Below are 14,847 nucleotides of genomic sequence, written 5' to 3' on the forward strand. Positions count from 1 at the left end.
TACTATCTCATTTGACCCTAACAACAACCCTGAAATTTTGGTCCCATTATTATGCCCATTTTACAGATGAGGAAACTAAAGAAGGCCATTTCTCTGCACAGAACCTGGCTCATAATAGATTTAGACTATCTGTCTGTCTCCTTTTCCCTCTCTTTCCCTCCTCTCTTTTCCTCACCCCACTCCTCTGTGTCTGTCTCTGTTTCTCTCTCCCCCTCTCCTCTCTTCTCCATTTGTCTTTCCTTTATCTCTGTCTTTCCTACCCTCTTTCTCTCTGTGTCTCTCTTTCTCCTCTCTTCTCTCCTTTTCCTCTTTTCTCTCTTCCTCACCCCACCTCTCTCCCTCTCTTCTCTTTCCTGTTCCTTTCCTGTCCCTCTCTTTCTTACCCCACTTCTCTCTCCCTCTCCTTTCTTCTTCTCTCTCTCTGTCTCTCCCTGTATCTCTATCTCTCCCTCTCCCCTCTCTTTTCCTCCTCTTTCCCATTTCTGTCTTTCTTTTCTTCTCCCTCTCTCTCTTCCTCACCCACTTCTCTCTCCCTCTACTCTTCTCTCTCTGTCTCTATCCATGTCTCTTCTATTTGCAAACAGAAAAGGCAGAGAAGGCAGAGAAGGCTACCGACTTAGGATCAGGACAACATAAGTTCCAATTGTGCCTCAGATCTCACTGAGGGACCCTTCGAGCCAGAGGTATCAAACACGCAGCCCTGGGACCACATGCAGCCGCACAAAATTCAAGTGTAATAAGGAAATATTAAAGGAAATAAATAAAGGTACAGTGAAAACAGAAAATATTAGTAGGCTTCCTGAGTCGATCTGCAGCCATAGGGATCTCAATCCCCCATTCTTCCTAAATCTAGCCCTCTTGTCCCAACCAGTCTCCTCTGGCATAGAACCATAAAGACCACATCTGGTGCCCAGGAACCCTTTCCTACAAGCTGGAAGGAGACTTTTAGTGTAGAAAGGAGGAAATGCAGCACAGAGCCCACTCCTGCCTGGCCGTCACCTCAAAGCTCCAGGGAGAGGCTCATCCCAGGCGGAGAGATAGGCCCAAAATCTGCCCGGCCTTTGAAAAACAGCCTGGGGCCTGCCCAGCCTTCTCCCCCAGCTCAAGCCCCAATCCCTCCCTTCTCTCACCCCCAGAGTCTCCTAAGGCTTATATGATTTCCTAAGCTCAGAGTATCATATGCCTCAGAGTATGGAGGCAGCTGTTCACTAGAAGGGGCCAGAAAGAACACAGCATTTATTAAGTACCTACTATATGCCAATCACTGTGCTAAGTATTTTATAACTTTAATTTCCATCTGATCCTCATAACACACTCTTGGGAGGTTGGGGCTATTAATGAAAAAAATAACAATAATGGTTTACTTTTATAAAACACCTACTATGTGCTGAGTACTATACTAAGCACATTACAATTATTCTCTCACTTGATCCTCACAACATCCTCCTGAAAAAGAGGCTATTAAAGAAAAAAATGAATAATGGCTTACATTTACATGGGGCTTACTATGTGCCAGACACTGTGCTGAGTGTGCTTTACAATTATGATCTCATATGACATCTTTCTAGAAGGTAGACGCAATTAATTTCAAAAAATGACTTAAATTTACAAAGGAACTACTATGTGCCAATCATTGGCAAGTAACTTATCTCTATCTGATCCTCACAACATCCTCACAAGTAGGTGCTAATTATAAAAAATTTATAATTTATAACATCTTACATGTACATGGTGCTTACTATGTGCCAGACACTGCACTAAGTATGCTTTGCAATTATTATTGCAAATTTCTGGGAGGTAGATGTAATTACTAAAAAAAAATAATAATAATGATTTAAATTTACAAAGCACTTACTATGTTCCAATCACTGTGCTAAGTGCTTTATAACTTATCTCCATCTGATCCTCATAACATCCTCTTGGGAGGTAGGTGCTATTAATAAAAAATTTAATAATAATAACGGTTTCTATTTACCATGGTGCTTACTATGTGCCAGACACTGTACTAAGTATGCTTTGTAATTATTATCTCACATGATCCTCATAACAACTTTCTGGGAGGTAGATACAATTAATAAAAAAAAATGAATAATTTAATTTATTTATAACTATTATCTCTATCTGATCCTCATAACATCCTCCTGGGAGGTAGGTGCTATTAATTAAAAAGTAATAATGGATTACTTTTACAAAGCACTATGTGCTGAGCACTGTACTGATTTTTACCAATTACACTCATTTTACAATTATTATCTCACCTGGTCCTCACAACATCCTTCTGGGAAGTAGGTGCTATTAATAAAAATTTGAATAATAATAATGGCTTACATGGTGCACACTATGGGTCGGGCACTGTGCTAAGCACTTTCAATTATTCTCTCTGGATCCTCACAACAATTCTGGAAGATAGGTGATATTATTTAGAGTCAAGGAACCTAAAATAAATTACAGTGATGTAATTTGCCCACAGTTCCTAAGTGTCAGAGGTTAGATCTGAACTCAGGTCCAGGCCCAGTTCTCTACTGTGTTTCCCCGATAATAAGACCTATCCTGAAAATAAGCCCTCCCCTTACTGTATAAGATTCCTCTAAAATAAGCCCTCCCCCGAAAATAAGCCCTATTGAGATTGCTACTGTAGTGAAGGTGATCCCCTGCGCTACACGCTACATTACGGTACCCTCTGTATGCACCGTCCCATCCCCGCCCCCCTTCCTCCCCGTGAAACGCACACAGCGCTCCGAGCTGCATCCAATCAGAGCTGCAGCAGTGAGAGCATCATCCTGTTTTTCCCCAGTGATTTGCTTGCTGGCGCCATTGAGAGCATTAAAATAAGCCCTCCCCTGAAAATAAGCCCTCTGGTGGGGTTTTTTTTTTTTTTTCTGTCCAAAAAAAATAAGCCAGTGTCTTATTATCGGGGAAACACGGGTAGCCACTGCACCAATTGGCTGCCTCTATAAACTGCCAGGCTGCCTCCTCCAGATGCTCCCCCACCAGTTAGTTTTTAACCTACTAATTTTGCCTGGCCCTCCCCAGGGATCAGAGGGGACACTTCCTGTCTCTCTTCTCTCTTCCTAAGGAGGAAATAAACACTCTGCAGAGGTAAGTAACAGACTTTAGAGACAGGACAGACTTGAGACTTTGCCAGCCCAACCTCCAATCCCTTTAATTCATAAATGAGGAAACTGAGGCTCAGAGAATTGAAGGGACCTTTGTTTCATGGGTGAAAAGGTATAGAGCCTAGAGACAAACACAAAGTCAGCCTTCAAATGTCCATTGCCCTCTCTGGATACTCAATTTGTGCCAAAATGAACTCATTCCCTTGCCCCTCAATTGCCCCTTCTTCCTGATTACCCTATGGCTGGGATGGGTACCTCTCTCCTCCCAGTCACCCCAGCCCTTAACATTGGGGTCCTTCTTAACTCCTCACGTTCTCTCTCCTATCCTGTCCAATCTCTTGCCAAATCCCATTATTTTCAATTTTTACAACATGCTTTGTCTATCACTTTCTACTTTTAATTCAGATCCTTGTCACCCAGATTATTGTTTTATATTAAGAAAAATTATTTTAATATAGTTATATTTTTAATTCCTTTAAAAAATATTGAGTTCTAAATTCTTCCCTTTTCTCCAGCCCCATCCCCATCCATTGAGAAGGCAACCAATATGGTACCCATGACACGTCACCCAGAGCACTAGTTTTGTTCTCAGTATCTTTATATTACTAAGAATTATTGAGGATCTTTCCAAAGAGGTTTTGTTTATGTGAGTTATATTTATAAATATTCACCATATTAAAAATAAAAACCTGTTGTTTGTCCTTCATTCACAGGGAGATGATGCCATGACATGCTATGAAAGTGATTTGGATTTAAGGGAGAAAGGGCTGGTCAAGGTCACCTGCCTCACTTTCCCCTCCAGAGTCATCTGGGTCCAGTGGCCAGATAGAGATCAGAACACATGCAGATGGTCTTGGATGCAATGGGAGAGGGTAAGGTCTTCCACAAGTCTCAGTTTTGACTGAAGTCACACCCATTAAGGTTAAGGCTTAACTGAAGCAAAAAATCTCCTCTTTTACCAAGTCAAAAAAAAAAAATTTAAATAAATAAATCTGGTAATCCTGGGCAAGTCATTTAGTACGCATTGCCTCAGTAAAATAAACCACTGCTATTTACATTCAATCTAAATCCCTCAGGACTCAAACAATGACCAATTTGGCCCGGGGCCTATAGTTGCCCAATTAATCAGAATCAGAGTGGCTTTAAGGCACAAGCCTTAAGAAAGAAATCTAATTTGTGGAAATATGTAGAGAAGAATTGCACACGTTTTAACGTATGTTGGATTACTTCTTGTCTGGGAGAGGGGGTGGGGAAAGGGAGGGAAAAATTTGGAACACAAGGTTTTGCAAAGTTGAAAATTATCCATGCATCTTTTTTTGAAAATAAAAAGCTTTAATTAAAAAGAAAGAAATCTGGCCAGTAAACCCAGCAACAAATATAACTCGCTCTGTTGGACATCTAAAGTTCTTCATAACCCAGCTTCTTACCTTTCCTGTCTTTTTATACTGAATCCTCCTCTATCTGATTCACCCAACTCTCACCTCGGGGTCCAAGAAACTGAACATTGACAGCATCCACATCCCCGTAAACCGTCTCGGTAGCCAGGAGGATGAGTCTAATAGGACTCAAACCCTTCAGTGAGATACGGGGAACCCAAGCATGTCAAGGCTTTCCCTGGCAGAATGCATGAATGGGAACAATTTGTTCCAATGACCGTGAAGGCGGCTGAAGCAGGCACCCGGTCAGTCGTCAAAGGCACTGAGGTCATTCTGGGCCATTACCAGTCATCTTGACGTCCGCCTTGTGTCACTGACCTTCAAAGACTCAGGGAGAGTAAGCAACTCTGTCTCACTTAAATGCACTAGAGACTTCACCCATAATGCACTGGTTCTTTTTGGGCACAGAGGGCAAAGACTACCACCCCCTACATGAGATAGGATCCAGCCATTTTTGTCCCTTCTTCTATCTCCTGGGATGCCCTGAAGCCTAGAATGTGTTCCTTCCTCACTGTCCCATCTCACATTCCCGTTTCCCTTCAAACTTCTTTTTTTGCTCCTCCAACTGCAACAATCCTTTCCATTATTCGATTGTGAGCTCCCTAAGAGTAAGGATCTTTGGGCGGGGGGTGTTGTCCATATCTCCAGTGCTTGGCTATATATAAATGCTATATAAAGTTTATTATTACTACTCTTATAATTGGGGAGGGAGAAGAGGCGAATATACAAATTATAAATAATACAAATACAAATAGATGGATAACTCAATGACATATATTGGATTTAACATATATTTTAACATGTTTAACATATATTGGATTACTTGCCATCTAAGGGAGGGAATGGGGGAAGGAGGAGAAAATTGGAACACAAGGTTTTGCAAGAGTCAGTGTTGAAAAATTATCTAAGCATATGCTTTGAAAATAAAAAGTCTTAATTTAAAAAAATAAACAACAGTAATAAGATGGTGGTATTTGTGTTAAGATGCCTGAACTTGAAGTCAAATCCCCTTTCTGTTACATGACTGGGCAAGCCATTTAATTTCACCTAGTGTGGACAAGAGTAATATAGTGGATAGAACGCTCACTTTGGAGTCAGGAAGACCTTAGATGCCTTAGAAACTGTCTGACTAGCAAGCCCTTGGCCTATGGGAGCCTCAGTTTCTAACTCTCTAAAATGGGAAGGTAGTATCCATCTCTCTAGTGGACAAAATATGGGCCAGAATTTGTACCCTGCCTCAGGCACCTATTCGCTGTGTGGGTGGCCGCGTCTCAGGGTCTGTTAAATCTGTTAAATCAGAATAATCCCTACTTTCTATCATACAGTATCATTAAATCTGTTGTGGGGAGCAGATGTTCTGCAAACCTTAAAGAACTTGATAAATGTCAACCACTCTAAGTCCAGACCCCAGAAGAGTAATAATAACTCCAATTCCTACAATGCTTGAGGTTTACCACCACCCTAGGAAAGTCCTTGATTTGCAGGGAGCTTCAGTCCCATTTCCTAGCGTGTGGTCCCCTCCCTCACTCCCCCGGCCTCCCGTGCCCATGCCCTCACTCCCCCAGTACTCACGTCCACCCCCTTCGTGCTATTGAAGTCTTTCTGGACAATCAGAGGGCTTGGGTTTCCTGTGGTCTGGGCAGCTGGGCCAGCCCCCTGCACAGGGGATGTGTGTCTCAGGAGGAGGCACAGCCAACTCAGCAGCTGGAGGTGGCTCAGGACCCGGTTGCCCCTCATGCCAGCGGTCATCCTGCCCCGTGGTGGAGCTGCCCCGATCTTCGGAGGCCGGACCTTCGACTTCAACTAGCCGGCAGGTCCGACAGCCTGGGGAGGAGGAGAGGAGAATATTCTGGGGAACAGGAAGAAGGCTTCTCCCCCTCTTCTAAAAAGCAGAAAAAACGGTTTTTAAAATCATGTGCAAGGAGCTCGCTATTTCTCAATCTCCTGCTGAAAAGAAAAAGACAGTCTTTTGGGGAGACCACAAACTGCTTGTGTCTCTTTGTCCAGAGAGGGAGACTGGTCTGCGTTTTTAAACACTGCTTTGGATACCTGGGAGGAGCCTGAACAACCCTCCGAGCCCTGCCCCAGGCTAACCCAAGCCAACCCAGGCCAACCCCAGCCCCCAAGGCGCCAACCTGTTCCTAGGGGCTTGTCTAGGCTTTTTATATTCACATGGGGCACCCCTTCATTTTTCACAAGAGGAAACTGAGGCATAGAAATATTAATTGACTTGTCCAGGGTCACACAGCTAGAATATGCCGATGGGTTTGAATCCAAGTCTTTCTGAGCCCTTCAAGGAAATTTTGGAGACCTGGAACCCATTTTACAGACAAGAATCTGAGGTACTGCAATGTTAAATGACTTGCCCAGGGTCACATAGCTATCGACAATCTGAGGCAGAATTTGAAGCCTTATCTTGATTCCACTATCCAATCATTCTGGTCCTTAGCCATTCCAATAATAGTTCTTCTCCAGACTCCTAAAGTCACCCCAGTCCCCAAGACTCCAACCTGCTCCTGGGAGGCTTGTCTGTGCTTTTTATAGTTCACGTGGGGGACTTTAAGATTTTAAGGTATTCAAAATCTTACAAAAATCAATGTTGAAAATTATCTTTCTATATAATTGAAAAAAAAATCCTATTGAATGGAAGCCAAAATAAAATGAAGTTAAAAAAAAAAAAGATTCACATGTAAATATGTCATTTCATTTGATTCCTCCCAAGCCTGTGAGGTAGGTGCTGTAACAGCATCCCATTTTACAGAAGGGGAACCTGAAGTTAAGTAACTTTTCAAGAGTATTAATAAATGACTAATATAAGAACTGAACTCAGATTTTGCTGTGATCGCCCTCATCCCGAATCTCCCAGCTGCCCCTCTTTTTCAGGACCAGAGCTTTAGAATTAGAAAGAATCTTGGAAACCAAAAAGCACCATCTCCTTCATTTTCACAAGAGGAAACTGAGGCAAAGAAATATTAATCGACTTGCTCAGGGTTTCACAGCTAGTAAATGAAGATGGGTTTGAATCCAAGTCTTTCTGAGCCCTTCAAGGGAATTTGAGAGACCTTAGAGCCCATTTTACAGACAAGAATCTGACGTACTGCAATGTGAAATGACTTGCCCAGGGTCCCATAGCTATCAATAATCTGAGGCAGAATTTGAAGCCTTATCTTGATTCCACTTCATTCTGGTCCTCAGCCATTTCAATAATAGTTCTTCTCTACCCCCCCTAACCCCCCCCCCCCCCAGTAAACCTAACCAGATTGTACACTCTCCTCTGCTCTGAGCACTTCTTAGTAATACTTTTTTGATGGTTGCCCCGGAAAGATTATTTAACCCACCCCCGTGTTACTGCCTAGCCTCTCCAGACCCCATTCAACTTTTTTTTAAGCACCTACATTATGAATGGAATGGAGTCAAAACTCACTTAAGGCCTTCGCCCAAAGATTACAGGGCAAGCACTCAAAAAAAAAAAAAATATATATATATATATATATAGTCTTTTTACAAGCATTTGACAAGGTGGCCTCCTGTAAGAGTAGTGGAGGAATTACAGGGTGAGAGCCTAGTCTAAGACAGGTCAGAAAAAGCGATACCAGGACACTCTCCAGGTCTCTCTAAAGAACTTTAGAATGGATTGTATGACATGGGAGACACTGGCACAGGACGGCCCAGCATGGCGAGCCCTCGTCAGAGAAGGGGCCGGGCTCTGGGAGCAAAGCAGAACTGAGTTAGCTCAGAGGAAATATGAGGAGCGCAAAGTTAGAAAGTCCAAGCCAAATGTTGATAGGGACGATGTGTGTCCGACCTGTGCAGGGAATGTTCTGTCCTCTTCAAGATTGATGGTTACCAAGACCTTTCCTCTTGGTATGTAGAGATAAAGGACAGAAAATGAGGTAAAGGTGTTCCAGGGAATGACGTTATCTAACTCTATGGCTCACTCCCCGAGGCCATATCTCAGCAGCAGATGGAGTATGATGGAGAGACACACCAGAGGAATCAACTGAGTTTTTTGATTATTCATTTCATGGGGAAGAATTAGGTTAGGTGAAGTCCTTTGTTTTCCAAGAGAACCAAAATGACCTCAATATGTTGTGTCACTGTGTCCAACGGGGGCTGAAGAGACCAACACAAGCTCAGAAGGCTCTGCCACAGGTCGGACACATGGAGTCCCTCAATGTTTGCGGTGGACTGTCTAACTTTGGGCACCTCATATTTCCTGAGCTAATTCAATTCTGCTTTGCTCACAGAACACAGCATCTTCTCAGATGAGGGTACGCCATCCTGGCCAATTCTCCCATGTCACACAAGCAATTCTAAAGTTCTTGAGAGTGTCCTTGTATTCCTTTTGCTTGCCCCGGGTAAATTCTCCATAAAATAGTCTTTTTACAAGCATTTGAACAAGGTGGCCAGTCTCATGGAGGAATTACGGGGTGAGAGCCTAGTCTAAGGCACAGACCTTTAAATGGCTTGCTCTTGGGATCACACAGCTAATCTGTGTCAGAAAAGTGATTTGAACCCAGGCCTTCTGTCCTGCAAGACTAGCTTGGAGAATTTTCATTCCCTTGCTTGAGCTACTGGTTTCATAACCGGTCTTTTTTTAGGTCATCCCCAACCAGTCTGACTGCTGTCTGTGCAATGACAGGATTTTGTTCAGTAGTTTTTCAGTTGAGTCTGACTCCTCAGGATCCCATGTGGGGTTTTCTTAGCAAAGATACCGGAGTGATTTGATTTGCCATTTCCCTCTCCAACTAAAGTTACAGATGAGGAAACTGAGGTGAAGGGACTTGCCCAGGATCATACAATTAGGAAATGTAAGGGGTCAGATTTGAACTCAGGAAGACAAGTCTTATTGACACTAGGCCCTACTCTCTATCTGCCTCCTCCGCCCCCCACTGATAGCCCAGGAAAGTAGCCAATAGAGCACTGGACACCAAAAGGCCTATTCTGGCTCTGCCTTTAATTCAAGCTCCTTTTCTGGTTATTAGCTTCCTTCTCTGTGAAATGAAAGACATAAAAGGAGAGCCCGGGATTTATGGGGTGTTTAAAAAAAAACTTATTTCGATAAATGTAATTGGTCTCCTTTGAAATCCCAGGTATTTTACCTTAGGCATTTAAAACATGATTCTGAGAAGGGGGTCCCCTAGGTCTCTCCAAGCTGCCCAAGGGACCCCAGATTGAGCAGATTTTTAAAGACTCCTCCAGCAGGGGGGGGGGGGGCACACCCACCCAAACTGATCACTCTTGATAAATCATTTCAGCATCCCCTAGAGTCTTCGCCAGTGACTCAGACAACTTCCAGCAGGGGCATGGCCTTTAGAATTGGGACTGGGAAGTCTTCCCTTCTCTAGCACCTCACCTCCTATTTCTCTCCCTCTTCCCGAGTCAGGGCCTTTGCAAAGAAAGTGGGGTGGAAAGGGAGCAGGGGCTAAGACAGCTCCCAGGTTCCAAGTTAGGAGAACCCTCAAACTGGATGCGGGGTGTGTCCTAGAGCTTTCCTGAAGGAGGAGCTGGCAGAGGAAACAACTTTCGGTCTCTGTTCCGGGATCCCAGACCCGATTCCCCAGCAATATTCCCGAATGGAGGGGGCGTCCTACTCAGTCCCTCCGCTCTCTTCACCGCTGGAGGAGAACACACTCTTCCATCCTCTCCCCCTCCCACACCTTGTCTCCCATCCCGTTTCCTCGCAAAGAAGCGGGGCTTATCTCCTCCTCCCATCGCGCCGGTGGGGTCCCCACCTCGTCTCCCCGCAGGGAAGAGGGGCCCTCCTCCGCTGAAGGAAACTCACCCCTTCGCTCCCACGGAGGGATAACCTCCCCCTGTCTTCTCTCACCACTACCCGAGACGGCTCACCTCCCGCCTCCTACGCCGCCGGAGACCTCCGGGGCCCCAGTAATCCCGCCCCGCTCCCCGGGGAGTCCCCGGTCCTCCCTCATTAGAGGGAGGAGGGCTTCAGCCCCTGCCACCCCCCCTTCCCCCCCCCCCCCCCCCCGGCCCCAGTCCCCGTCCCAAGACTCACTTCCAGCTCGCATGGCACCCCGCCCGCGGTCGGCCCTGCCCGACTGGGCTGGCTCAGCTCCACTCTGCCACCTCCTCTTCCTCCTCCCCCCCCGCCCCCCGGCCCGGTCCCCTCCCCTCTAGGCCCTCTCCCACCCACTCGGCTCCCTTCCTCCGGCTCCTTAAAGGGGGCCCGCGAGCCACACGACCTTCAACTTGGCTGAGCACGCCCACCCCCCGCGCTCTTGGTCCGAAGCCCGCGCTGCCAGTTGGCCCCTGGTTCAGAAAAGCAAGGATCGAGTCGAGAGGCTGATGGAGAGCTTTCCCGCCCCCTCGGGCCACCTACCAGAAAATCCACTGGCTAGTTTGGAAGTCTAGATCCAGTTCCTAATAATGGGGGCGGGGATGGGAGTAGAGGGAACCTAAAACCTCGTCCAAAACCTAGCTTGGGAGAAGAGAGTGAGAGGAAATCCCGGGGGTCCATATCAGAAGTCCAGGAGGTCCCGGACCCAAGAACGCCTCTTCCCTCAGCTACGAGTTCCCGTATTGTGCCTTTGGGCAACCTTTGAGTTGCCCTTTCTAAGCTCCTATTTTCAAGTGTAGGGAGACTAAAAAGAGACGGCACTCCCCCCAAACACACTTTCGTTACAGATGTGATGGGCTGGGGGTGTGGATTCTGTCACACTCAAGTTTTATTGAACGGCTGGGTTTAATCCTTTGTTACAAGGGATGGCTTTCTAGGTGATTGGAGGTCTGAGAAAAGATTTCAAAAATAAACAATGAAAAAATAAAACAGATCAGTAAACATTAAAAAAAAAAAAAAAAAAAACAGAGCCCACCGTAGCCTTCCATTTCAAAGTCTATTACAAAGCCGTCATCATAAAAACAATTTGATGCTGTTTAATTAAAAAAAAAAAAAAAAAAGGAAGGAAAAGAGAAACAAGCACCTACTATGTGCCAGGTAACGGCACTAAGCCCTTGACAAATATTCATTTGATCCTCACAATAACTCAGAAGACTCGGTGCAATTATTATTATTCCATTTTCCAATTTAGAAAACTAAGGCAGTCAGAGATGACTTGACCAATGTGAACCAATTAGGTACAAAGTAATCAGAAGCAAACAGACACAGTAACATAATGTTCCATAAACCCTAAGGAACTGAAGAAAGGACTTACTACTGGGGGGACCTAATGGAAAAATTGGAAGCTTTCTGGTAGAAATTAGCTCTAGACCAACAGCTCTCACCAATTATGCCAGAGTATACTCCAGGTGGATACAAACCCCCACCCCAACTTGTGAATGTTGTCAACATCATCATTTGGCGTCCCTACCTTCTTTGTCTTTGCCCATTTTTCTTTGTTGGATGAAACAGATTCCAGTGGAAGAGAGACAGCACTTCCAAAAATGACAGAGGTATAATAACAAAAGTTTGAAATAAAGCATATTTTAAATGTATTTTAAAAATTTTAGTAGTTTTAAAAAATTTTTTCCAATTACATGTAAAGGTAGTTTTCAACATTCATTATTTACAAGATTTTAAGTTCCATATTTTTTCCCCTCCTTCCTTCCTCTTCCCTCTACCCAAGTTGGCAAGCAATTTGATATGGGTTATAGATGTACAATCATAATAAATATATTTAAATAGGTATTTATTTAAATTTTAAAATATTTGAACAAATTTTGTAACATTTATTTAAATGTTAAATATGTATTTACGGAAACTTCACATTTAAAAATATTTTGAACAAATTTTAAAATATTTATTTAATTTTTAAAAATAAAAATAAAATGTAGAGGAGTGGAAGAGGGCCAGAGCACAAAAGATGGGTGATATGAACCATGAGGGAAAAAGGTTTTGTCAACTTTCCAACTTTCCCTGACTATGTTGAAAGAATTAAATTGCTTCAGACTTTAGGTGACTGGTTTTCAGAGCTGTAGGGAAAATGATCTGCTTCGAATATTGTATCAATCAGTCACTAAGCACTTATTAAGCTATGGGTTAGTGATGGGGTGCAGCTTCTAAAGGAAATGTAGCAATAATCTTAAGGTCCCCTGGCCTTGGGAGTAATGTAGTTATATATTTCTTCCCCTGGCTTTTAGGGAAGGTATAGCAATAACCCTGAGGTCCCGCGGCCTTAAGAGTGCTGTAGTTCTACAAATGTTTCTGTCAGATAACAAGGTTTGTCACTAACCCTAGGGTCCCCTGGTCTTGGGAGTGCTGTAGTGCCACAAACATTGGGGGCTGTCAGATAACAATCTGTTGATCAATGATGACAAAATTTCTGAGACAATAATGAGGTGCAGACCATCGATGTTCCAAGGAGACCTCAAAAGATTGGGGTTGCAGACCAGTGTCACGAGATATCTCAAAAGAATTTGCAGGCTTGAACCCATCTCCAAGTCAAGGGACAAAGTTTATTATAATTATAAAGCCGATTGAAGTGGGCTAAGTTCCAAAAGAATTTAGCAAAGCATCAAGAGCAAGAAGATAAATTTATAGGAAAAAGTTACAGAGACCAGGAGCTTCATGTTACTTATTTGCTAATTTTATGGCTTACAGGGAAGTTTGAGGGGTGGTCTATTCACTGTTGTCTCAGGAACTTTTTTTTTTTTATCACTGACCAACAGATTGTTTGTGTGTAGGACTATATTATGGTATTCCTAAGGCCATGAGACTTTACCAGGTGAGGTGGAAGGATCTCCCAGGCATGTAGAACAGCCAGGGCAAACACAGGGTAGGTAACAAGAGATAGTGAGCCATGTGTTCACATAGAACTCTAAAATCAAAGAATATCAGAGCTGTAAGAAACATTAACAAGGTGAAAGAGATGGAGAATGACAAATACTACATATAATAGTTCAAAGTATAGTAGGTGAGTCAGTTACTGAGCATTTATTAAGTGCCTACTATGTACCAGGCACTGTTAAAAACACTAAAAGAAAAACATAATGGGTTATTGACTTATTCCAAGGCTTCTATCAACTCTATCAAGAAATGGATAAGAATCTAACAATAATAATAATAATAGATGTTAAGAACATGCTAAAAGCTTGCAAAGCACCGTTCTTATCTCATGGCCACGGAGGGAACCTTCCTCCCAACTACTCTAGGAAGTATCACAGATATTGTTATCTCTATTTTATAATTAGCAATCAATAAGCATTTATCAAGATCCTAGGTGAGCCAGGCATGCTAAACCCTGAGGGCGGAAAGAAAGACAAAGAAATTAAGATGCAAAAAAATTAATTAAGATTTAAAGATTTTAATTCAAGTCCAGAGACTTGCTTCCCATCACATATCTGGGGCCCTTTGGGAACAAAGTCAACTGCTCACTTTACCTGTCATTGCCTGAGGAAGCTCAAGGCTAGAATTGCTGGATGTGGGGATCAAAGTTCTTTCTCCCCTCTCTAGCCAGCCACTCAGATATTAGGAAGGGCCACTCTGCTCTTTGATGTCTGGAATTCTGTTTGAAGGATAAAAATAAAAATAAAACTAGTTTGAGGAACCACAGTCAGGAAGCTTCATATTGAATAGATTCCAAAAGTTCTAATAAATAAGTTTCAATAAAATAAGTTCCAGGATCTGACAGGAATCAGAAGCGGTCTCATGGAAATGAAGAGGTGGGGTGGTTCTTTTTTTCCCTTCATTTTCCACTTAACTTGTTTATTCATTCATTTACTTTTTTATTTTTATTCATCTATTTTCTTGTTTGCTTATCCGTTTTTTTGTTTGTTGACTTTTAAAAGCTGTAGTGAATCGAGTGTCAGTCCTGGAGTCAGGAGGATCTGAATTCAAATCCGGTCACTTACTAGCTGTGTAATCCTGGGCAAGCCTCTTAAAAAAATAAATCCCAAACCATGATCAATTCTGCCTGCCCTAAAATCCTGATCTGTTATATCTTCTTACACAGGGCCTTCACCCTGACAGAGAGAACATTGATCCAGTAGTTAGAAAACCTAGGCTCCTGTACCAGAATTCTATTCCCTGTGTAACTTAGGGTCCCCAATCCCCTTTTCTAGCCCTCAGTTCTCTCTTGGGTTAAAACAAAATAAAACAAAACCAAAAAACCTGAAAGAGTTGGAATGGATTTTCTAAGGGGTTTTCCAGCTCTGAGAGTCTTCAGCATGGTGCTGAAGTTGAGAAAGGGGGACCCCAAAAGTCCCAGACTGCTGTCTCAAGGTGTCTCAAAAGAATTTGTAAGCTTGAAGCCATCTCCTAATCAAGGGGCAAAATTTATTAAAAGCCATGTCACCTCATTACTGAGGCAACTGAATTCTAAGCAAATTCAGTAAAGAAG

The 14,847-nt window shown here is 43.3% G+C and overlaps 1 protein-coding gene across 2 annotated transcripts in view; it reads right to left on the bottom strand.

The window, feature by feature from the left end:
• Positions 1-10,638, bottom strand: part of SLC8B1 (solute carrier family 8 member B1) — a 35,381-nt gene extending 24,743 nt beyond the window's left edge. The window contains exons 1-2 of one of the 2 annotated variants that reach the window (XM_051972836.1): positions 10,569-10,638; positions 6,125-6,376 (exon numbers count right to left, since the gene is read on the bottom strand). In XM_051972836.1, the coding sequence (XP_051828796.1) occupies positions 6,125-6,301 (177 nt within the window). In that variant the 5' untranslated portion in view covers positions 6,302-6,376; positions 10,569-10,638. Of the gene's footprint in view, positions 1-6,124; positions 6,435-10,568 lie in introns of both variants that reach the window. The other variant, XM_051972835.1, reaches the window with a different exon arrangement.
• Between the last annotated feature and the right edge of the window lie 4,209 nt (positions 10,639-14,847).

The sequence above is a fragment of the Antechinus flavipes genome, chromosome 1, assembly GCF_016432865.1.
Source record: "Antechinus flavipes isolate AdamAnt ecotype Samford, QLD, Australia chromosome 1, AdamAnt_v2, whole genome shotgun sequence".
NCBI classification, from domain to species: domain Eukaryota; kingdom Metazoa; phylum Chordata; class Mammalia; order Dasyuromorphia; family Dasyuridae; genus Antechinus; species Antechinus flavipes.